This window comes from Danio rerio, chromosome 2 (assembly GCF_052040795.2).
Source record: "Danio rerio strain M-AB ecotype USA chromosome 2, GRCz13ab, whole genome shotgun sequence".
In the NCBI taxonomy this organism is placed as follows: Eukaryota; Metazoa; Chordata; class Actinopteri; order Cypriniformes; family Danionidae; genus Danio; species Danio rerio.
The window spans coordinates 3,015,001-3,041,704 of record NC_141022.1 but is presented as its reverse complement, the minus strand read 5'-3'; the positions used below and the strand labels follow the sequence as shown (position 1 = coordinate 3,041,704).

General features: G+C 31.3%; 2 protein-coding genes across 2 annotated transcripts in view; one reads left to right on the top strand and one right to left on the bottom strand.

Moving 5' to 3' along the window:
• Positions 1-26,704, top strand: part of pth1r (parathyroid hormone 1 receptor) — a 217,854-nt gene that overhangs the window by 4,143 nt on the left and 187,007 nt on the right. Inside the window, exon 2 of the mRNA XM_087238788.1 lies at positions 4,568-4,664. The gene's annotated coding sequence lies outside the window, so the exon portion shown is untranslated. The remainder of the gene's footprint in view (positions 1-4,567; positions 4,665-26,704) is intronic.
• On the bottom strand, positions 8,673-20,335 carry myl13 (myosin, light chain 13). Its single transcript, NM_200516.1, is given in 7 exon segments — positions 8,673-8,885; positions 8,969-9,001; positions 11,005-11,082; positions 11,286-11,459; positions 12,800-12,949; positions 14,910-14,937; positions 20,172-20,335. Coding segments are annotated over 6 exon segments (561 nt in total). The 5' UTR covers positions 20,274-20,335; the 3' UTR covers positions 8,673-8,885; positions 8,969-8,972.

Here is a 26,704-nt window from a genome sequence, read left to right as displayed (position 1 = left end):
CACAGAAATACCAACTGACCCAGCTGAGGCTCAAACCAGAGACCTTCTTGCTGTGAGGTATCAAAACCACCCACTTTGCCACCGCGCCGCCCAACAGGATCTCTTTCTGAAGGTCTGTACGTGTGAAAGAGGCGATTGTTAAGAGTTCCCCAGCCTAATGCATCTGTAAATATCTGTTTTCCTTGGGAGCGACAGCATTTAGTTTATTCAAGAGTTACAAGAACACACACTAAACCAGGGGTGCACAAACTCGGCCCTGGAAAGTTTAGTTCCAACCCCAACCAGACAGAGCTGCGCAAGCTAATCAAGCTTATACTCGGCTTTCTAGAAACATCCTTGTGTTGGAGCAATTCGGAGCCGAAATCTGCAGGACACTGGCCCTCCAGGACTGAGTTTGGACACCCCTACACTAGACTCATGTTCCAAAGTGGTACATGAGCTTTTAGCCACAGCTGAAGTGGACAGCTGACACACTGTCCAATGTGCAGTTTCAGCTCAAGCGTTCTTTAAAAACACTTCAAAGAGAGGGTTTTCCTTATTTTAGTGACAAGCAGGCACCGAGAATGCTCCAGTAAGAGAATTGAGATGCATGTCCATGAGTATGCTGGAGCCATTTTCTTTAGCATATTGATCGGAAGACCCAAACCCTGGAGGTTGTTGATGATCATACCTTTGTGGTTGTTCATCATGCTCTGTGAATGAGCCAGTACCACCAAATGGTCGAGAATGTGCACTCCGATCAGCTCAAGAGGGAAAAGGCCTACCTTCATACATAAGGATGGCCATAAAGCTAAAGACAGGCCTATAGGGAAGGTCTTGGAAAGCTCGCCTCAGAAAGTGCATGATTTAAAAACGTAAGCCGTAGCCCACTATGAGGGCACAGTGGTTCAGACATTGGTAAAATGTCTAAGTTCTGTGATAAAAGTTGAAGTTTTATGAATGAAAACTGTCATAAAACTATTTCATCCCTGACTTGCAGCATCTTGCAGACGCAGACTGATAGATGGAGCTAGAAACAGCCCTCGCTCTTCGCTCTTGTTGAAATGCTGGATCGAGCAAGATAGTTCAATCTCATATTTTCCTGGGTCAAGGAGGTGCTGTAGAGATGTTTGTCACAACACGTTGCTTAACAGGATCTGTATATTGACATATTTGTCCATCACAGAAGGACAAGCAGCCTTGTGAGAGTGTGAAATGTCAGGCAGTTCTAAAAGCGCAAGAACGTATACTGTATGTGTGTCCTCACTGATGCAATTATCGAGCGTTATCCTTTTAGCTGCATTAGATGGAAAGTCGGTCTTGTAGGCCATCTTTAGTCAACAATACGCAGCATCTTCCAGTATACTATCACATACTGCTGTTTCAATCTTCGCATTCTTTCCAAGACGGAAGATCTTCAACATATTCGCACAGCTTTGTTCTGCAGACTCCACTTGGCCACTGGAGTGAAACATGAGTATTATAACGACACAATCCCATGTGAGTCTAAATAACATTTAATCTAAACAGGGATCACACTAGTCATTATTGAAGAAACCGATTTAAAACTGTAAACAAAAATTAAAGCCTAGCCAATAACAACAGTTATGGATCCAGATCAGTCTCAAAAATAATACATTTACAAAATGAAATATACACATCCACAATACAATTTACATTTATAAAATCCAGTTCTTAAATTCAAAACACGATTCAAAAATACACGTCTAATTTGTAAATTTAACAAATGATTCGTAAATACACAAATCCATTTCATAAGTTCAAAACACGATTTGTAAATACCCAAATCCAGTTTGTAAGTTCACACGATTCAAAAATATGGAAATCCAATTAGTAAAATCAAATTATGATTAAAAAATACACAAATCCAATTCATAAGTTCAAAACACGATTCGTAAATACACAAATCCAGTTCGTAAGTCAAAACATGATTAGAAAATACACAAATCCAATTAGTAAGTTCAAAACACGATTCGTAAATACCCAAATCCAATTTGTAAGTTCAAAACATGATTCAAAAATATACAAATTCAATTAGTAAGTCTAAAATATAATACAAAAATACACATCCAATTCGTAAATTCCAAACACGATTTGTAAATACACAAATACAGTTTGTAAGTTCAAAACACAACTCGTAAATGCAAAAATCCAATTTGTAAATTCAAAACATGATTCAATAATACACAAATCCAATTTGTAAGTTCAAAACACAATTCGTAAATAAACAATAAATTTGTAAGTTCAAAACATGATTCAAAAATACACAAATCCAATTTGTAAGTTCAAAACATGATTCAAAAATATACAAATTCAATTAGTAAGTCTAAAATATAATACAAAAATACACATCCAATTCGTAAATTCCAAACACGATTTGTAAATACACAAATACAGTTTGTAAGTTCAAAACACAACTCGTAAATGCAAAAATCCAATTTGTAAATTCAAAACATGATTCAATAATACACAAATCCAATTTGTAAGTTCAAAACACAATTCGTAAATAAACAATAAATTTGTAAGTTCAAAACATGATTCAAAAATACACAAATCCAATTCGTAAATTCAAAACACGATTCGTAAATACACATCCAATTTGTAAATTCAAAACAAATTTCAATAATACACATGCGATTCATAGGTTCAAAACACGATTCGTAAAATACACAAATACAATTCGTAAGTTCAAAACACGATTCAAAAATACACAAATCCAATTCTTAAATTTAAAACACGATTCGTAAATACACAAATCCAATTTTTTAATTTAAAACACGATTCGTAAATACACAAATCCTACTCTTAAGTTTAAATGGTTGTTGGTGTGGTAGATAGAGGATATAAGTGAAAACCGGGGGGTGAGTTGGTGTTAGATTTTAGGCTGGGGTCAGTTAGATCTCGTGGACATAAGTGAAGATTGGGGTGGAGGGTGTGGTTGAGTGTCGCGGATGTAAATGAAGAGCTCGGGGGGTCTTGGTTTGTCGCGGACGTAAGTGAAGGCTGGGGGGCAGGGAATGGGACCCTAATAATAACTCTGGGGTTATAACTCCTTTAGAAGATTTGGATTTTAAAGTTATAAATTTATTTATATTGAAATTCTAGTTAACACTAGTAAAGTAACGTAACAGTAAATAAAGTATTTCGATTTCTGTCCAGTATACAAACATAACGATTAAATAATTTATTCGGAAAGTACAGGACTCCCCTCTAGTGGTCAGATGTGGAAATTCATTCAGTGCAGTGCATTATGGGTATTGTCTTGCTATGGTGTGTACATCAGTTGTGCCTCGTTATTGTGGTGCATTGTGGGATGGATTGAGTTCACCTTAGACTGTCCACTATGATTTCGGACATCATGACAAATGGCTGCTCCCTCAAATAGTACACTATTAAAAGGTATAGGGGGCGATTTTGGACACAGCTCAGGTCTCATTGAAGCCCAGGCTATTAAGAGATGATTGTGAACTGTGAAGACCGAAGTGAAGTCAGCTATGTGTAGCAATTCTAGAGACCCACAGAAATGAATAACGGATTGTTTTAAGAGATGCGAATTGGACTCAGATTAGTAGTGTTAGTCTTCTGCATGTAATGATAGTGTGTTGCTAGATGACAACAGGAATGAAAAGCACTGAAAGGGTGTTGTGTAAAGCTAACAATGTGAGCAGATAATGAAAATAAGAAGTATACTTGACAGTGTCCTTGCTCTGTGGAGTGACAAAGGAGTCGCAGGTCTTTATCCGAGTCTGTCTCACAAGGAGCATGGACTTGACAGCTAAACATCTCTGCGGAGAGCAAACATACACCTTAATGGTGGTTGGATTAATGCAGACTCCTACAATGATTAAGAGATTAACCCAACAGGCACCTCAACAGTGCAACCCAGGCTCATTCTGATTACGTACCCAACGCAATCTCACGGCAATTCGTAACGTTTTGATTTAGTGGTTAATTCATATGAATTCGTACAATCTAATTTGTACAATTTAGAATGATTTGCTCATCACCCAATGAGGGTTGAGGTTAGGGGTGGGGTTGGGTGCCACGCCTCCTTATTAAAATCGTACATTTTCATATGACTGAATTCGTTTGAATTAGCCACTAAACGGACATAACGTAAAATTCTTACATTTCCTTGTGAGATCAGGCTGACGTACCCCTGTATACATTTCTGGAGAGCGGCAAATATGTCCCAGGAGCTACATTTTTTTGGCAGTTTTTGTTTTCGTGAACCCACAAGAGGCTGCTATGTACGCTTTTTCAGATCTCCAATTTCTCTCGAGTGCCATTTAGCCTGCTCTTCTCACGTAAATCCATTGCTGCTGACTGACTGACTGACTAAGCGATTGACTGGCCCACCCTCCTCCTCCACTAAACCCAACCAATAGTGTTTTCAAAAGCACCAATCGACCCGCCCAACGCCTTTCCTAAACCCAACCAGCAGTGTTTTCAAAAGCTTACCTGATTTTTACCATGTTTTCAGATTTGACCACATTCTTACCCCGTTATTTACTTGTTTATTTTATTTTTTGCCTTTTGTTTTTGTTTTACCTGCTTTCTGGAACAGTTCTTCACCAGACTTGAACCCAGTTGATGCGGTCAACTCCTCTTTGCGGCGAGCTACTTGACAAACTGGTAACAGGGGAAAAGCGGTCCACACAGAGGTAAGTGGTCAGCTGGTAGCACGGAAAAAACAGAAGTTGTCTGCAGTGTCATACTTCCCCGTAGTGTTTTTTTTTTAATTAAATGTAGCCTTATGTAGCTCTGACTACGTTATTTTCGCTCTCCAGAAATGTATTTATGTGTACATATTCACAATGTGCCTGTGTTGGTTGTAACTTTGGTCATCAGCAAGCTAATTCAGATTAATTTAGTTTATTGTTCTGAAAATTACGTCTTTAATTCATGCAATGTCAGTAGATTTACTTGCAAAACCTTTCACTGCCATTGGTGTTTTGTAATCCAGGGCCAAGACATATTAGCTTCTGATGCATGATGAAAATGCAATGTTAAATGCATCATGAGTTTGCATTTGGATACACAATCCAATTATTAATTTATGAACCACCAACTTATCCATTTGTGTAATTACAAATTGTTTTTTTATTTTTTTATTTACGAATCGGATTTGTGTATTTACAAACCAAGCTTTGAATTGACTAATTTAATTTGTGTATTTACGAATCAGTCTTTGAATTTACGAATTGGATTTGTGTATTTACGAATCGTGTTTTGAATTGACGAATGGGATTTGTGTGTTTACGAATCGTGTTTTGAATTGACGAATGGGATTTGTGTAATTACGAATCGTGTTTTGAATTGACGAATGGGATTTGTGTATTTATGAATCGTGTTTTGAATTGACGAATGGGATTTGTGTATTTACGAATCGTGTTTTGAATTGACGAATGGGATTTGTGCATTTACGAATCGTGTTTTGAATTGACGAATGGGATTTGTGCATTTACTAATCGTGTTTTGAATTGACGAATGGGATTTGTGTATTTACGAATCGTGTTTTGAATTGACGAATGGGATTTGTGTATTTACGAATCGTGTTTTGAATTGACGAATGGGATTTGTGTATTTATGAATCGTGTTTTGAATTGACGAATGGGATTTGTGCATTTACGAATCGTGTTTTGAATTGACGAATGGGATTTGTGTATTTACGAATCGTGTTTTGAATTGACGAATGGGATTTGTGTATTTACGAATCGTGTTTTGAATTGACGAATGGGATTTGTGTATTTATGAATCGTGTTTTGAATTGACGAATGGGATTTGTGTATTTACGAATCGTGTTTTGAATTGACGAATGGGATTTGTGTATTTATGAATCGTGTTTTGAATTGACGAATGGGATTTGTGTATTTACGAATCGTGTTTTGAATTGACGAATGGGATTTGTGTATTTACGAATCGTGTTTTGAATTGACGAATGGGATTTGTGTATTTATGAATCGTGTTTTGAATTGACGAATGGGATTTGTGTATTTACGAATCGTGTTTTGAATTGACGAATGGGATTTGTGTATTTATGAATCGTGTTTTGAATTGACGAATGGGATTTGTGTATTTACGAATCGTGTTTTGAATTGACGAATGGGATTTGTGTATTTACGAATCGTGTTTTGACTTGACGAATGGGATTTGGGCATTTACGAATCGTGTTTTATATGATTATTTTTTTGTAAATTTTGTAAAACGTTAACTTTTAATGTTAGAGGTGACACCTTCATGTTTCCAGTACATCCGCTGTGTAAAACATATGCTGGAATAGTTGGTGGTTCATTCTGCTCTGGCGACCCCTGAAAAATAAGGGACTAAGCCGAAAGAAAATGGATGAATTGTTTTGGTCATGTGGGTGGTGTGTCAACTGAGCTCCGACGTAATGGAAACCGAAATAATGAGCCGTCAGGATTTCACACCTCTGTGTTCAGAGCAGCACTGCCTACAGAACTCAGTAATGCAGAGACATGCCTCTCATTTCTGTTTCTGTCAAGACTGAGACGACATTTTTCAATACCGAGACTACATTTTTAAGAATTTAAAAAATATTTTTGGTGCTATTATCCTGTGTTCTGGTTCTAGTGAACTAGATTTGAAATGTACGGTATGACTTGACTATGGGGAGCAGAGGATTTGTGGCTTGTGATGCTAAATGGCAAGTAGAACAATTGACAATCTCTAGTATTTTTGACAAAGACATTTTAATTAGATGTCGAATAATCTTGACATAGACAAATGCTACAGCAAAGATTTTCAATGTTTTAAATGTCACAGCCCTAGTGTAATAGTAATAGTCAATATATGTGTTTGTATAAAGACCCAATTTATATATCAGACCCAAAAAGATATTTTTTATTGGGTGACACGGTGGCTCAGTGGTTAGCAGTTGCCTTATTTGCTGAATAAGTTGGCGGTTCATTCCGCTGTGGCGACCCCTGATGAATAAAAAGACCAAGCCAAAGAAAATGAATGAATTTGTATGTATGTGTATATAAATATATATATATTTAGTAATTAAAAGTTATAATACTATAAATGAGGAATAAATATTACGACAAAAATTTAGTTTATATTTATTATATATTGGTTCTGACCAATGTAGATATCTACTAATTTGACACATTCATTATATATTATAATCAAATTTATCAAAAATAAAATTAGCAAATTGATTAACTAGTGTAATATTAAAATTATCAAATTTTCAGTTACATATTTATTTTGTTTACTTAAATCCTAGTATGTATTTTCTAATTGCGGTAATTGTTATTCTGTTAGTTTAATCCATCTTTAATTTGTTGAATTAATCTTTAATTTACATAATTTATTAAGGGTTTACCCCTGTTACAGAACAACACTTTACACATTCGAGTCTTCATTTTTATTTACTACATTCATTTATTTTGCTGATATTATTTATTTATATTTTTATTATATTTAATTTTTTATTGCAACAACAACAAAGTAAAAAAATTACCTAATGTTTTTGTATATAAAACCAAAAAATAGGGAATATATGAATTAATGTCTTTCTTGTCATACATTGTTTTAAACTAACCGCTTGATTAATTTTGAAGCATCTAGTTTGTATATGATACTTGCCTGTCATCTAGTGGGATGATTAAAGAATTACAGTTATTTTTTCTCTTCCCTATAAAGTTTCTACAAGTATATATATATATATATATGTATATGTATATGTATATGTGTGTATATATATATATATATATATATATATATATATATATATATATATATATATATATATATATATATATATATATGTATACATACATACATACAAATAAATTAATAAAAAATAAATATCAATATCAAAAACATGAATAAATGAATGAATGAAAACATAAATAAAATAAATGAATAAATAAATGTATAAATAAAAAATAAATGAAGAAATTAATGAATGAATAAATAAATAAATAAAAACATGAATCAATAAATAAACAAATTAATAAATGAATGAATAAATAAACAAATTAATAAAGAAATGAATAAATAATCAAATTAATAAATAAATGGATGAATAAACTAACAAATGAATAAATTATTGAATTATAAATAAATAATTCAATAAGTGGGTGAGTGAATGAATCAATGAATAAATAAATAAATAAAAACATGAATAAATAAACAAATGAAAAAATAAACAAAAAGAATAAATTAACAAATGAAAAATAAATAAATAAATGTATAAACAAATTAATAAACAAATAAATAAATGAATAAAAAATAAATAAGCAAATAAATAGACAAAGAAACAAATAAGCAAATAAACAAATGAATAAATAGAAAATAAATACATAAATAAATAAGTAAAAGCATGGATAAACAAATGAATAAAAATTAATTATTAAATAAAAGAATAAATGAATAAATGAATGAATGAATAAATAAAAAAATATATGAATGAATGAATGACTGAATACATGAAAGAATAAACTAATAAATTATTAAACAAATGAACAAATTAATAAATTAATTAATTAATTATAAAAAATTAATAAATAAACAAATGAATTAATAAATAAATGAACTACCAACTAAGATTTTAATCAGATTTTAATGCAAACCTTTAAACACCAGAAAACATGTTTTCCAGCAAGAGTGAAATGAAAAGGATTCAGAGAGACGACAGGCTGTTTAAACCAAGCATGACATTTAATACACATTTTTATTTCTTATTCACAAAAACAACAGGTGTGATGTATGATAATGATAGAGTCATTGAGAAAGAACCGACCGAAGAGCCGTACAAAAACAGAAACAGATGACAGTTTTAACTTACAAAACAACAACAAGAGTGAAATAAAACTGACATGAGTGTGGATCCTCAGTGGAAGTGTATTGATCATCTGAAGAAAACAGACAAAAATAAGTCCATTACAAAATAAAAGCAACACGAATAACAAAGAGATGAGATGAGAAAGCAACACACCTGTTCAGCCAGCCATGATGTGCTTTACAAAAGCTGTGAAAAAAAAATAATAACAAATAAATATACTATACAAGTACAAAATTAGTCACAATAAGCAATATATGGACTTGTCACAAATCACATTGACATGAGCTCAATCATTTTGGTGAAGCAATATAAATATCCCACACATAAACAATTCTTTTTTAGTGTCAGTATGGTTAAAACACTCTCGTGTTTACTGTAAATTACTATACTATATTCTCATGTGGGTGTCTGACGACTTAAAATAGATGTGGTAGCAGATATCACAGTCTCTGTTACCCTTTATCTTGTTAACATTTGTCATTATTTATTTAGAATATGCATTTCACATTTTGATTCCAATGGCTGATTATTACATTCTTAAAATGATTGTAATTAAATAAAATAGTCTTCAGAATAAACTATGGCGTGTTCTTTGGAAGAGTTCACTTGAATCTTGACGATGTTATATTGTCATTTTGGCATTATATAATGAGTCGCAGGGTCTTTAAATGACAGTAATATCATTTATCTCAATACATATTGGTGCAATATATCATATCAATAGATATTGTGACAGGCCTAGTCTGAAGTACTGTACTGCTTCACTAAAAAACACTTATTCATTTTTGGATTTACAATTTTTTTTAAGGTAAGTGTTTGCAAACAATTGATATGGGCTGAATTTAAACAAACAAATTAAGTTGAACATTACATTTCATTTGTTTGTTTAAATTCAGACCATATCAATTGTTTGCAAACACTTAACTTAAAAAATGTAGTAAATCCAATGACTCGTTTTTTTTTTTTTTTTTTTAAGTGTGTTTAAATCTGAGTGTGCCTCACACAGGTGAGTGAGCTGCACAAACCACCTGTAGAAATAATATTCTCTCTATAAAAAAAAACACTCCCTCCTAAATCTAACAAATTAAATAAATTAAAATTTAAAAAAATAATAATAAAATAAAATAAAATAAAATTTATTTAAAATTAAATTAAATTAAAATAAATTAAATTAAATTAAATTAAATTAAATTAAATTAAATTAAATTAAATTAAATTAAATTAAATAAATAAATAAATAAATAAATAAATAAATAAATAAATGTAATCTAAATTGTAAAAGTGCTATATTTTTGGCTGAATAAAGCCCAATAAATACATAAATACATTATTTAATTAATTAATAATAAAAAATTAATAATAATAATAAATAAACGAGTGAATAAATAAATAAAATGAATGAATAAATAAATGCATGAATAAATAAAATGGATAAATAAATAAATGAACAATAAAAACATGAATAAATGAATGAATAATTAAATAAATAAAATAAATAAAAACATGAAGAAATTAATAACAAATGAATAAATAAAAAATAGAATGAATAAATAAACAAATTAATAAATAAACAAACAAATAAATAAATAAATAAACAAATAAATAAATGATAAACAAATGAGTGAATGAATGAATGAACAATAAAAAACCTGAATAAATAAACAAATGAAAAAATAAAAAATAAACAAATGAAAAAAATAAATTAATTAATAAATAAGCAAATAAATAAATAAATAAATAAATACATATTAAAAGCATGAATGAATTAATTAATAAAAACATGAATAAATAAATGAATAAATAAATAAATTATGAATAAAAATAAATGAAGAAATTACTAAATTAATAAATAAATAAACATATGAATAAATAAATAATTTAATAAATAAATAAACAAATGAATAAATGAATGAATAATAAATAAATAAGTCAATGAGTGAATGAATGAATAAATGAATAAATAGAAACATAAATAAATAAACAGCTGAAAAAAATTAACAAACAAAAGAATAAATTAACAAATGAAAATTTATAATAATTAAATGAAATTAGCTAAATGTAATATATAAATAAATGTAATCTAAATTGTAAAAGCGCTATATTTTTTGCAGAATAAAGCCCAATTATTAATAATAGGTGTTGATCTGCATATCAGTGCACATGCTGAGACTGAATGAAGGTGTACTGACCTTCATAGTTTATACAGCCATTTGCGTCCTCCTGTCCAGCCATCAGCTGCTCCACTTCATCCTCCTTCATCTTCTCACCTGCAGAAAAAAAAAACTTGAATGCTCAAACCAGAGTTTGGGCAGATACTAAACCATCTTCAAATGAGAAATGAGTCATTAAAACTATAATGTTTAGAAAGATGTCGGAAAAAAATATCTGTTAAACAGAAATTTGGGGGAAAAAACATATACAGGGGAGCTATTAATTCTGACATCTGAATGTAATGAATGTTGGAGTTTACCTAAAGTAGCGAGGACGTGTCTGAGCTCAGCACCCATCACTGTCCCGTTGCCCTCTTTGTCAAACACTCTCAGACCCTCAACGAAGTCCTCAAAGGTGCCGCGGTCTTTGGCCTTGCAGATGTGCTGATGCATTGGCAGGAACTGGTCGAAATCCAGCATCTTCACTTGCATGTCTGCCAACAAAACAGTGGGATTAGTTTCTGTGGCACAATCAAGCAAAACAGGTCATTAAAGGGGACCTATTATGGAAAAATCCCTTTCATAGGGGGTTCGAAGACAGTTGTGTGTCAGCAGTGTGCAATTACAAGCAGCTTCCAATGGTAAACATGTATTCATTTTATGTTTTATAATCAGACTTGATAGACTTGTCTGCAGAAACACTTTGATTGACATTCTCTATTTGTATGATGTCATCAGAGTGAGAAAGCCCCGCCCACTAGTGACTATCTCTCCCTCATTAGGGAGCCACTATGCTGACATACAGGCATTTGTAGCCCCACCCTCTTTTGGAAAAAGCACAATCTCATTTGAATTTAAAGCGACAGTCACCAAAACACCACAATTAGGATCAAAACCTAAAAGGGGTCAGTTTCAGAAAATTTTAAAGCTTTATGTGTGGTATTTTGAGCTGAAACTTCACACACACACTCAAAGGACATCAGAGACTTATTTTACATCTTGTAAAAGGGGCATAATAGGTCGCCTTTAAAGGGATAGTTCACGCAAAACAAAAATGCTGTTATCTTTTACTCATATTGTACATGTTCAAATGAGGTTCTCTTTCATCTGTTGAACACAAATGAAGACATCTTGAAGAATGCTGGAAACCTGCAACCATTGCCTTCCATAGTATTTGTTTTCCTACTATGAAAGTCTGTGGTTAGAGGTTTCTAGAATTCTTTAAAATATCTTCTTTTGGCGTTCAACAAAATAAACTTATCTACTTTGATAGTGAGTAAATTTTCATTTCGCTTTAAGAGCTCCGACAAATGCCTCTGTCAACGAGCCAAATTCGTTAAAATGTAGTTTATTAAATGTATTGCGATTAACACTACATTATTATTAATCAGTCATAATTACAACATAATTTACATAAAATGGTTTAAGACTGTCAGATGTAACTAAGCATTACATTAAAATGGCCACCAGATGGCAGAAAGTGCCTGTGGCGGTCATTGAAATTCAAATGATTCACTGAAAACAGATGATTCATTTGGAAATGAAGCAAATGACAGTCATTACAAACGAGTTCCCTCATAAAATCATCGACTTAAATGATCTGTTCAAAGAAATGACACATTTGATCTCTTCCCTAACAGGGAAAGGTACCAACAATCAATGGCAGCTGTCATGGCTTTGCAATCAAAAAATGTGATTATAATGGAAGTCAATGGGGCAAAAACAGCCCCTAACATAACAAAAGGGGAGTCATTTTGAACTGTACACAAGGGTTTAATAAAGTCAACTACTATCTAAAATCAGCAGGTTACAGTGCAGTGTTGTAAAGACTCACCCTCAGGTTTGGGTTTTCCTAAGACGTGCAGAACTTCAGCGTTGGTGGGGTTTTGGCCCAAAGCCCTGATCAGATCCCCACACTGAGCAAAGGTGATTTTCATCTCGTTGGTGGGCGTCCTGTCAAACAGCTGGAACGCATCCTTGAAATCTGTGAAAGATGGTGGAATCAGTTTAAGAGAAAGAGATAGATGGATGGATAGTAAGTATACATAGACCTCAGCAGTCCGTAGGTTATTCGTGTTTTTCAAAGCATTTCATGTAATGTCATATCAGAACAACACTAATCGGCACAGCTTTTAACTCTGTATAGAATAAATCTGCGATAAATGAACATCATTTCTGCTTCATTTGTGATAAGAAGACATGCTAGTTCACAGAACGGAACATTTCAGACACTTGACTGGCACTGCAAAGCTGGTTCAAAGTAAAACTCTTGTGTTATTCTCATAAATTGTCATTATTGGTTGATTTGATGATAAGTTTGAAACTGTTTTAGTCATTTCTATTTTAACTTTTACATGCAATAATAGGATATATTGCCAAATAAATTAAATAAATAATAAATAAATAAATAAATAAATAAATAAATAAATAAATAAATAAATAAATAAATAAATAAATAAATGTTACTTGCATTATTGTTGTGTAATGTTTACTTGTGTGTTCAGTAGTGGGATAAATAAACAACTAGACAAACAAACAAACAAACAAATAAATAAATAAATAAATAAATAAATAAGTAAATAAATAAATAAATAAATAAATAAATAAATAAATAAATAAATAAATAAATAAATAAATAATTAAATGCATAAATAAATAAATAAATAAATAAATAAATAAATAAATAAATAAATAAATAAATAAATAAATAAATAAATAAATAATAAATAAATGTTACTTGCAATATTATTGTGTAATTTTTACTTGAGTGTTCAGTAGTGGGATAAATAAACAACTAAACAAACAAACAAACAAACAAATAAATAAATAATTAAATGCATAAATAAATAAATAAATTAATTAATTAATTAATAAATGTTACTTGCAACATTATTGTGTCATTTTTACTGGTGTATTCAGTAGTGGGATAAACAAACAAACAAACAAACAAACAAACAAACAAACAAACAAATAAATAAATAAATAAATAAATAAATAAATAAATAAATAAATAAATAAATAAATAAATAAATAAATAAATAAATAAATAAATAAATAAATAAATAAATAAATGTTACTTGCAATATTTATTGTAGTAAATTTTTTCCTTGTGTTTTCAGTAGTGGGATAAATTAACAACTAGACAAGCAAACAAACAAACAAACAAACAAACAAATAAATAATTAAACATTACCTGCATTATTTGTGCATTTATTTATTTATTATTATTGACTAATTCTTTTTTTGTGTTTAATAGTGAGATTCAATGGCAAATAAATAAATAAATAAATAAATAAATAAATAAATAAATAAATAAATAAATAAATAAATAAATAAATAAATGGTATTCGCATTATCATTGGCTAATTGTTCTTGGTGAGTTCAATAGATTAATTAGGAAACAAAATTTAAATCTTTATTAATTAATGTTACTTGCATTATTTATTATTAGGTAATTATTAGTGTGTTCATTGAGAATCATTAAGATAAACAACAACAATAGAAACAGCAGTGAGACAATTCTACAAATTGCAAGATGACAGTAGCATTCAACATTAATTCCTTTAACGAATGTATTTTAGGTACTTTTGGATTAGTTTTAGATTACTTTTGACCTACACGCATGGATTTAAATGGCATTCTTGTTTTCTGGAGAGATATTTTGTCAAAAGCTTTGGGTGCAAATGAATTTACATGACATGAACAGTACATAAACATTCTACATTGTGGATAAACACTGTCTATAATTTGCAAAATATACATTATTAAAAGAAGTAACTGCAATCTATAACATAATCTACTTACAAGTACTACTTTTATAATTCAGATAACATATAATTAACATTACCTAACACTGATAATGAACTAAATAATGAACTAACATGTTTAGATTTAGATGAAGTAAGACTGAAATACAAACTGAACACAAATAAAATGCGACCTACCCTCAATCTGCTCAGCGGTGAATTCAATCTGTCAAGACAAAAAATTAGATCAAATTAATGAATCATACAAAGCCTAACTCTGTTGTTTATTCAATAAAATACTAGATGATTATGAGATTATATGCAGGAAATGTGATTATTAAAGCTCAAGTAGAATTTGTCCTTCAGGACGCATCCCATCTACAGCTGTCAAATGTCTACACACACACACTCCTTTTTGTCCTTTGACTCATTGTCTAAAAGTATTTACGAACAGCCTTGGGCCAGTTGTGTGTGTGTGTGTGTGTGTGTGTGTCTGGTAGGGTAAACTGAACACCCGATACCCTGTTTGTCTTTTCAGCACAAACACTTATGCATCAGGGCGAACTGATTTATACAGTGATTTAATGCTGAACACATGGACAGTATGTTATTTTTAGCCTAAGGAAATGGACAAATGCCAAACGATAAGTCCAGATGTGGAAACAATTCTTCTGACCTTACATGAGACTGCACAGAAAAGTCACCAGAATAATGTCTATAATTCCAACAATGCATTTTGGGACTTTCAGTGCTGGAAATATGAATTATTCTATTTATTATCATCTATTTCCATCGTTATTCTAGTGATACTGAAGGTTTTGTTGCCATTAATGTGGTAGTTTACCCAGAGCAATGGACAATTAAACACTGTTTACTTTCTTTTATTGAACACTAAAGAAGATATTCAGAAGAATGCTGAAAACCTGTAACCATTGACTTCAATAGTATGTAAAATGAATACTACACTGTAAAAACAAATCATACTGCCTTGAATTGTTTAATCAATACTAATAAAAATGTAATTTCACAGTATTGGGATGCAACTGGAAGGGCATCGGCTGCATAAAACATATGATGGAATAGTTGGCGGTTCATTCCACTGTGGCGACCTCTGAAAAATAGACTAAGCCAAAGGAGTATGTATGAATGAAAGACTGTAGTCATCTCAACTTACATTAGTCAAACTGTGACTTTTACTGTGTAACTCGGTAACTATTTAGTTTCATAGTTTTTAGTTTTTTCCTGCGCTGAAAATTAAGCCTTTTTGTGTTTTAAACACAAGAGAGAAAGACAATCAGATATTTATGAAAGTCAACTTTGACAGAATTTTCAGTTTTGAGTGAACTGTCCCTTTAAATATTGCTAAAGAAAAATTTTCACTTGTTATTTACATATTTATAGACAAAAACATACTTGAAAATAAAATATAAATCACTTTTTGTTCATTGTTGTTGTTTCACTGCCATTAAGAGTCATCATGTCTGCCATAAAACAGTTTAGTTTATTTCAAATTCAATAAATAAAATTAAAGGGATCCTATTATGCTTTTTTTTACAAGGTAAAATAAGTCTCTGATGTGAGTATGTGAAGTTTAAGCTCAAAATACCACACAGATAATGCTTTAAAACTGAGCTTTTTAGTCTTTGATGTTAATTGTTGTCTTTTGGTGACTGACGCTTTAAATTCAAATAAAATTGTGCTCTTTTTAGAAGAAGGCGGAGCTACAAATGCCTGTGTGTCAGCATATTGGCAGATTTAAAAACAAGACTAACGTAATATGCTAATGAGGGAGAGATGGTCACTAGTGGGCGGGGCTTTCCCCCTCTGAGACATTATACAAAGGGCAAATGTCAATCAAAGTGTTTCTGCAGACTGTTTTAAATCAAGTCTGATTATATATAATGATATTTATACCATTTTCCCCATTAGAAGTTGGTTATATTCACAGAATGCTGCCACACAGCTGTGTTTAAACCTTTTATAAAAGTAATTATTGCATAATAGGCACCCTTTAAAGTACACAGTATCACACCGACATAATCATACAATTATAGATCTATTGTTAGTGATTATTCTTAGTAACCTGAGCTCATCAACATCAGAAATCCATTCAACTCTTTGACATACTATTTATGGATTTGCAAATGCTTCAGAAGTCACAGTTCTGTAGGTTTTGGGTGGTCCGAGCAGCAGAGGCGTAATCAAAATCACATTGTGTGTGGCCCAAACCTCAACACTTCGAGAATACATCATGCGACCAGAAATATTTCAGACTACGGAAATGTGGTGCTGAGAGGCGATGTTGACCGCTGAAATCGCTTTCTGTCATGTTGGCTTCTCTGAAACTTGAGTATACTCTGTTTCATTATAGGGAAACCAAAAACGAAATGTCCTGAAAGTGATATGCCACCCGCTGTTATTACCAATATGGTGGAGAGTATGACTTGTGTAAAAACGCCAAACTTTTTTGAGATTTGTGGGACAGAGAGGACACCAAATTCTCAGACAACAGCCAAACAAACACTGATTGCAAGTTGCCGAATAAATTCTGAGCTCTGCAGATTAACCAAATATGAATACAATAGGCTGCCAATTGCAGCTGAAACAATCACTGTGGAAGATTTCATTTGTAGATGCTCAGCCCCCATACAGTAATCTGATCTATGCAAATAAATGCAAATTACATGTCACACTCTCAGAAATAAAGGTACAAAACCTGTCACTGGGGTTGTACCTTTTCTAAAGGTAGACTTTTGTACTTAAAAGACTCACATTTGTATCTTAAAGGTACATATTAATACCTAAAATGTACAAATGTGTACATCATAATACCCTAAATGTACAAACGTGCACCCTAAAAGTGTACTGTCCCAGTAACAAGTCTGTACCTTTAATTCTGAGAATGCTTACAAGTTCAAATTAAAATTTCACAGCTATATATATATATATATATATATATATATATATATATATATATATATATATATATATATATATATATTTATATTTATATATAAGTATGTAAACAAGATCATTAGTCAATTATGGTACAGAACGAAGTAACGTAAAAGCTCAATTCTGCAAGGAAGACTCTGTAGAGCTTCAATATAAGAGATGACATTACCTTCTTATAAATATACAGTAACATCTATACTGTACATTACAACATGTTACTGTATATTCATAAGAAGGTAATGTCATCTCTTATATTGAAGCTCTACAGAGTCTTCCTTGCAGAATTGAGCTTTTACGTTACTTCGTTCTGTACCATAATTGACTAATGATCTTGTTTACATACTTATATATATGTGTATTTACTTATATATGTAATTATAAGACTAATGATATTATATATATATTGCAAAAACGTGTTTACATTTTTTTTCAACTGTTCGAATTATATATTGGCCATACGTTAACACAAATTTTTAACACGTATAATATATTTGAACATATATATATATATATATATATATAGCCATTTTTAACATATATGCAATTTGCATACTGTATATCATCATTCGATCTATATGGGGGGTACCTCATCTGCCTTTGGACTTCACAGTCATTGTTTATCTATTGTCTTTTTGGATGCATTTGCACCATCTACAACACCTACATGTCTCTATTGCTGCTCAGAACAACTCATGGACAACAGTATATTATGTCACTGTATATTCATAAGAAGGTAATGTCATCTCTTATGTTGAAGCTCTACAAAGTCTTCCTTGCAGAATTGAGCTTTTACGTTACTTCGTTCCGTACCATAATCGGTATGTAAACATAAGACTAATGATATTTATTGCAGTACAGACAGGCCAAACTGACCAGTGCTTGCAAAAATATCCAATTGATTTATATGAAATAAGAAATAACAACAGATTTACTAATTTATTATAAGTAAAGTCATCTAATCGATTTAAAAGCAGCAGATTTACTCATTTATTATAATTAAAGTCATCTAATCGCTTTAAAAGCAGTAGATTTACTCATTTATTATAAGTAAAGTCAACTAATCGCTTTAAAAGCAACAGATTTACTCATTTAGTTTCAGGTAAAGTCAACTAATCGCTTTAAAAGCAACAGATTTACTCATTTATTTTTAAGTTAAGTCAACTAATCGCTTTAAAATCAACAGATTTACTCGTTTATTATAAGTCAACTAATCGCTTTAAAAGCAACAGGTTTACTCATTTTTTTAAGTCAACTAATCGCTTAAAAAGCAGCAGATTTACTCATTTAGTTTTAGGTAAAGTCAACTAATCGCTTTAAAAGCAGCAGATTTACTCATTTATTATAAGTTAAGTCAACTAATCGGGTTTAAAGCAACAGATTTACTCATTTAGTTTTAAGTAAAGTCAACCAATCGCTTTAAAAGCAGCAGGTTTACTCATTTATTATAAGTGGAGTCAACTAATCGCTTTAAAAGCAACAGATTTACTGATTTACTTTACTTAAAAGTCAACCAATCGCTTTAAAAGCAACAGATTTACTAATTAATTATAAGTAAAGTCAACTAATCACTTTAAAAGCAACAGATTTACTCATTTATTTTTAAGTAAAGTCAACTAATCGCTTTAAAAGCAGCAGATTTATTCATTTATTACAAGTAAAGTCAACTAATCACTTTAAATTCAACAGATTTACTCATTTAGTTTCAGGTAAAGTCAACTAATCGCTTTAAAAGCAACAGATTTATTCATTTATTATAAGTAAAGTCAACTAATCGCTTTAAAAGCAACAGATTTATTCATTTATTATAAGTAAAGTCAACTAATCGCTTTAAATTCAACAGATTTACTCATTTAGTTTCAGGTAAAGTCAACTAATCGCTTTAAAAGCAACAGATTTACTCATTTATTTTTAAGTAAAGTCAACTAATTGCTTTAAAAGCAGCAGATTTATTCATTTATTATAAGTAAAGTCAACTAATCGCTTTAAATTCAACAGATTTACTCATTTAGTTTCAGGTAAAGTCAACTAATCGCTTTAAAAGCAACAGATTTACTCATTTATTTTTAAGTAAAGTCAACTAATCGCTTTAAAAGCAACAGATTTACTCATTTTTTAAGTAAAGTTAACTAATCGCTTTAAATTCAACAGATTTACTCATTTAGTTTCAGGTAAAGTTAACTAATCGCTTTAAAAGCAACAGATTTACTCATTTATTTTTAAGTAAAGTCAACTAATCGCTTTAAAAGCAGCAGATTTACTCATTTTTTAAGTGAAGTTAACTAATCGCTTTAAAAGCAACTAAATGCTTAAGCAATAGATTTACTCACTTTTTAAAATAGTCAACTAGTCAATTTAAAAGCAATGAGTTTACTAACTATTTTAGTAAAGTCAACTAATCGTGTTAAAAGCAACAGGTTTGCTACATTTTTTAAAGTAAAATCAACTAAATGCTTTTTCACAGTGCATCTCTTGCAATGCATCTCAAGTTTTGTGTAGAGTTAGTACCTGGACCTCCGCTGCGTTAAACTCGGGCTCCTTTGGGGGCTCAGGCTCTGGGGGTTTGGGTGCAGCTGCTGGTTTGGGCTCTTCCTTCTTCTTGGGGGCCATGATGCAGGTTAGGATGCAACAGAGAGGGACGGAGACAGCACAGGGTGGCACACGCTCTGGGTACAGGACTCCATGCTGTCGGGGGGCTTTTTATTCTCAGCCCAGCAGGTACCGCCAGCCCCCTTTTGTCCCAGGAAGGTGCCAAAAACCAGGAGGAAGGCTGTAAATGGACATGTCCTAATGCTTCTATTTGAGACACATTGTTGTCCCTTGACAGACGCTCTCGTCCATCTGTACGCTGTTCATTTTGCTGGATGTTGATGGATGTTGGTCATTTTTAAAGTTTAAAACAATAAGAGAAGCAATGGTGAGGGTTACTGCCTGCTGTTTACATTTGTTTTAGCATTTGTTTTGTTATAGTGTGTGCTGTGCTGCTCTCTCAGAAATAAGGAGTCATAATCTGTCACTGGAATGATATCTATTCAAAAGGTGCAGTTTTTTTTGTTCTTGAACAGATGTCTTAATACATAAAAAGTGTAAATGTGGACCTCATAATAGCTTTAAGGTACAAAAGTGTGCCCTAAATGTCCCCAAAGTCCACCTGTATGGTACAAAAGTGAACATTTTGAAAAGGTTTCGTCCCAGACCTGAGAGTCGCAGATTTTGTATCTTTATTTCTGAGTGTGAGCATCTCCTCTCCTTTCAGCTGTTCAGGGTTAAATCGCATCTCACGGATGTTATTTTAAATTATTTGGTTTAATCAAGCATGTTTTTAATTAAAAATCCAATCAGTAAGATGTGTATAAGGCTCCTTGTGGTTTATTGATATAGAATCCAATTATGTGAATACTGTATATATTCCTCTGCCTTAGGGTTTAATAAAGTATCTTCTTCTCATCTTCTCAAGTACAACCTTTTTTCTTTCCAAAGGGTTAGAGACTTGATTAAAAAAGTGAAGATTTTAATATATATATATATATATATATATATATATATATATATATATATATATATATATATATATATATATATATTTATATATATATATATATATATATATATATATATATTTATATATATATATATATATATATATATATATATATATATTTATATATATATATATATATATATATATATATATATATATATATATATATATATATATATATATTTATTTATATATATATATTAAAATCTTCACTTTTTTAATCAAGTCTCTAACCCTTTGGAAAGAAAAAAGGTTGTACTTGAGAAGATGAGAATATATTTATATATTATATATTTATATATATTTGTATGTATATATATATATATTTGTATGTATATATAATTGTATGTATGTATGTGTGTATATATATATATATATATATATATATATATATATATATATATATATATATATATATATATATATATATATATACATACACATATATATATATATATATATACATACACACACACACACACACACACACACACATCATCTTGTCATTGATCTCAGTTGCAAGAGCAACAATAAATAACTTGACTTCTAGTTGATCATTTAGAAAAGTGTCAGAAGGTAGATTTTTCTGATGAATACTTCTACTTCAGCCTCCACATTAAAGCTCCTGAAAGCAAAGGTGCACCAGGATTGGCCAGCCGAGTCACCAGATATGAACATTATTGAGCTTGTCTGGGGTAAGATGAAGGAGGAGGCGTTGAAGATGAATCCAAAGAATCTTGATGAACTCTGGGAGTCCTGCTGAAGGCTTTCTTTGTCATTCCAGATGACTTTATTAATCAGTGATTTGAGTCAGAGATGAATGGATGCAGTCCTCCAAGCTCATGATGGAGTCAGACACAATATTCATTCTGTCTCCACTGCAGCAGGACTCTATATTCTATACTGGACATTATTTCTGTTCAGTGATGAGACTTTAGTCTGAGCAGAGTCAGACCGCACTGTCCTAATAAAATCAGTCAAAATCAAGGCATGATCAGATTTTATTGTGGTAAAATAAGCAAAATCTAAAGGCCTTTGCTTTTCATATCAGCCACTTCTGATGCCAAATGATCAACTAGAAGTCAAGTTATTATCTGTTATTCCTAAAACTTAGTCAGGTAGTGTATATAATGGTTCTTTTTTTATTAAATAACAGCTCAATCTTCTCAATATACTGACTTAATTTTATATTTAGGTGATGTGCACTAAAAGCAGACATAAATATTAATCATCTTTCTGCGAGTGAGAAAAGATCAAAGCCACTATTGGTACAAACCAAAAGCAAGATTGCATCATTGTAAATATTTCAGGATTGATATTTATCTTTATTTTCTAAATGCTGGAGGGTCCGTTCATGGTTCAAGACCACCAAACAGTTGGTAAGAGCTGCAAACGTCACAGCTGAAACAACTCAAGCCTTTAATGAGACTTTGACAAAAAAAGATCAGCTGCTGAGCGAGCTGTTGCTGGTTTCCACAAATCAAACCTGCCGTCTCAAGTGTTTCAGTGCAAAGCTATTTACTCGGCTTGATAGCTGGAAATTAATTAACAAGGCTCTTTGTCACTCATTTTGAATGATTAGGAAACAAAAATGTTCCTGAAGTTATTTACCCTCCTTTGATTTTACTTTATATATATATATATATATATATATATATATATATATATATATATATATATATATATATATATATATATATATATATATATATATATATATATATATATATATATAAAGGCACTATATATATATATATATATATATATATATATATATATATATATATATATATATATATTCCAAATGATGTTTAACAGATTCAAGAATTTTTTACAGTATTTCCTATAATATTTTTTTCTTCTCGAGGAAGTCTTATTTGTTTTATTTTGGCTAAAATAAAAGCAGTTTAAGGTCAATATTACTATCAATAATTATCAGGGGAAGAAATGATCATAAATTGGTGAGTTTAGGGCCAAAAGTTGCATTTTTAAATAATTGTAAAATATTTCTCAAATTTTGTTGTTGTGTGTGTCCATCTTGAACATGTGCTCAGATGGCACTGTTCATTTTCATAGAAACCACCTAAAAAAATCTTTAACAAACTTTTTAAAGCGACATTACAGTGTTGTGCTGGAAATGACACTGACACTATGTGACAGCTATATTTTCATTCATTCATTTTCTTGTCGGTTTAGTCGTTTTATTAATCCGGGATTGCCACAGTGGAATGAACCGCCAACTTATCCAGCACGTTTTTACGCAGCGGATGCCCTTCCAGCAGCAACCCATCTCTGGGAAACATCCACACACACACTAGGGAAAATTTAGCCTACCCAATTCACCTGTACCGCATGTCTTTGGACTGTGGGGGAGGAAACCCACGCGAACGCAGGGAGAACATGCAAACTCCATATAGAAACGCCAACTGAGCTGAGATTCGACCCAGTGACCTTCTTGCTGTGAGGCGACAGCACTACCCACTGCGCCACTGCATCGCCCAGCTATATTTTGTATAAAAAATAATATTGATAATAGCCTCACATTAATAACTATAAAATATTTAAATTATTCCACCGGTGCTTAATTAAGATGCATAAATAGATACCAGATAAATCATATTTTAAAATGTCATTTTTATTGTTTAAAACTCTGGGATTGCGACAAGGTGAAAACAGTGATTTTGACTCCTGAAAGGAGGTTAAATAAAATGAAAAAAATATAATAGAAAGCTAGTAATTTTTTTTAAATAGGTTTTATTGTTGGTTTGACAAAGAAAGAGGAATTTGATTAAAATTATAGATATTTTTGGATATATGATCAAAGGACTTAAAAGTGCCCCTAGTTAAAGAATTACCCACAAACAAAAAAACACTGTAAAACATGCTGGGTTGCACACCATTCCTTCATGTTATCCCAACACAAATCGATTAGGTTCATGTAAAGATGTAATGAATCTTTGTTTCAGTGCACTTTGTATGAAAGACGCAGTCGTTTCACCTTATTTTTTCTCAGTGCAGTGATTCTCAGAATATCCAATTAAACGCTCCACTATTTATGAAGCTGGTTTCACAGCCAGACCTGCCACAGATGGAAAGAAGCGTGTGCCGGTCAGTCGTGGGTATAAATGGAAAACACTATATCAGGTGAACGGCGCTGAATGCATTTCGTGCATGCCTGCAATGACGGCGCAGAAGACAAGACTGTAAACCACGCAAGATCTGTTTGGAAAGTTATTTTGGCTCCGACCTGTTGTTCTCTTGGTATGAACTCTGGGAGGAGCGCTGCTAAATTACAATGACAATTGTCATTCGAGCCTCTCTCAAGTGACCTTCATGTTTAAAAGCAGCTGCTCGGGCTCAGCAAACAATTTACAAAGGCTGTTGTGCAAAGATAGCAGAGGGCAGATCTGCTGCAATTACAGACAACACGAGAGCAATTTCAGATTTAATGCTACTTAGCTGTAATCTGCAGTGTGTTGAACCCCCTAGGAAACAAGGGAGGATTGTTATGTACACTGTTATGTGTGCACTGTAAAAAGTTATTCTGTGGCTTTGTAGATTTCATTAATATTAATATATACGCTTTATTCAATAAAATATATTTCCTGATTTTAGGGCAGTTTTTTTGCTTTTGAAATTAATTAAAAATCTCTGTAATAAAATCTAATCAATTATATTATAACAAATTAGAAATCAATCGTTATCTCATCCTTTTGATTAGCATCGTTTCTTTCGTGTTGTACAGTTTTGCTCACAGAATTTCTACAAAGTGTGCTGTATACTGTAAACTTGCAGACTTTTTTGGTCACATGTTTATCTTCCTCATTGAAAATATAAAAAATGTTTACAGATTGATATTTTTCTGCTTCCATAACTCTGTGGTTAGTAGTTAGGAAAACATAAACGGATGCTGCAATATAATGTTCAATAGCAGAAATTCGCAGTGTTTGCTATAATATTTTTTCTTCTGGAGAAAGTCTTATTTGTTTTATTTCAGCTAGAATAAAAGCAGTTTTTAATAAAAAAAAAATAAATATATTTTAAGGTCAATATTATTAGCCCTCTCACGCAATATTTGTTTTTGATAGTCTACAGAACAAACCATCGTGATCCAATAACTTGCCTAATTACCCAAACCTGCATAGTTAAGCTAATTAACCGAGTTAAGCCTTTAAATGTCACTTTAAGCTGGATAGAAGTGTCTTGAAAAATACTCAAGTCAAATATTACATGCTATCATCATGGCAAAGATAAAATAAATCAGTTAGAGATGAGTTATTAAAACGATTATGTTTAGAAATGTGTAAAAAAAAAAAAAATCTGCTCTCCGTTAAAAAGAAATTGATGAAAAAAATAAATAGGGGGGCTAATAATTCTGACTTCAACTGTATATATATATATGAGCAATTCCATGCAAATGTCAACCTTGACATGCAAAAAAAAAAAGGTTTTCGCCAAATTATCAAACCGTTTCTGTTTTTTTTTTGTGTGTGTGTGCAAGCAAGTATTTTACAGTACTTAAAAATACTCAAAAATGTCTCTGTTAATGTTTTCAGGCTATTCTATTTGATTAACCAAAATCACCTAGTAACAATTTCACATCTTTCACATCCACAACAGAGCTTTATCCTCATAAATGCAAAAAAAAAGGTCAAATAAAACAAAATAATCTCATCGTTTGTTTCGTGTTGTGCAGTTTCGTTCACAGAATTTCTACAAAGTGTGCTGTATACTGTAAACTTGCAGACTTTTTTGGTCACATGTTTATCTTCCTCATTGAAAATATAAAAAATGTTTACAGATTAATATTTTTCTGCTTCCATAACTCTGTGGTTAGTAGTTTTGGAAAACATAAACAGATGCTGCAATATAATGTTCAATAGCAGAAATTCGCAGTGTTTACTATCATATTTTTTCTTCTGGAGAAAGTCTTATTTGTTTTATTTCGGCTAGAATAAAATCAGTTTTTAATAAAAAAAATAAATATATTTTAAGGTCAATATTATTAGCCCTCTCATGCAATATTTGTTTTTGATAGTCTACAGAACAAACCATCGTGATCCAATAACTTGCCTAATTACCCTAACCTGCATAGTTAAGCTAATTAACCGAGTTAAGCCTTTAAATGTCACTTTAAGCTGTATAGAAGTGTCTTGAAAAATACTCAAGTCAAATATTACATGCTATCATCATGGCAAAGATAAAATAAATAAGTTAGAGATGAGTTATTAAAACGATTATGTTTAGAAATGTGTAAAAAAATAATAATCTGCTCTCCGTTAAAAAGAAATTGATGAAAAAAATCAATAGGGGGGCTAATAATTCTGACTTTAACTGTATATATATATAAGAGCAATTCCATGCAAATGTCAACCTTGACATGAAAAAAAATAAGGTTTTCCCAAATTATCAAACCGTTTCTGTTTTTTTTTTTGTGTGTGTGTAAGCAAGTATTTTACAGTACTTAAAAATACTCAAAAATGTCGCTGTTAATGTTTTC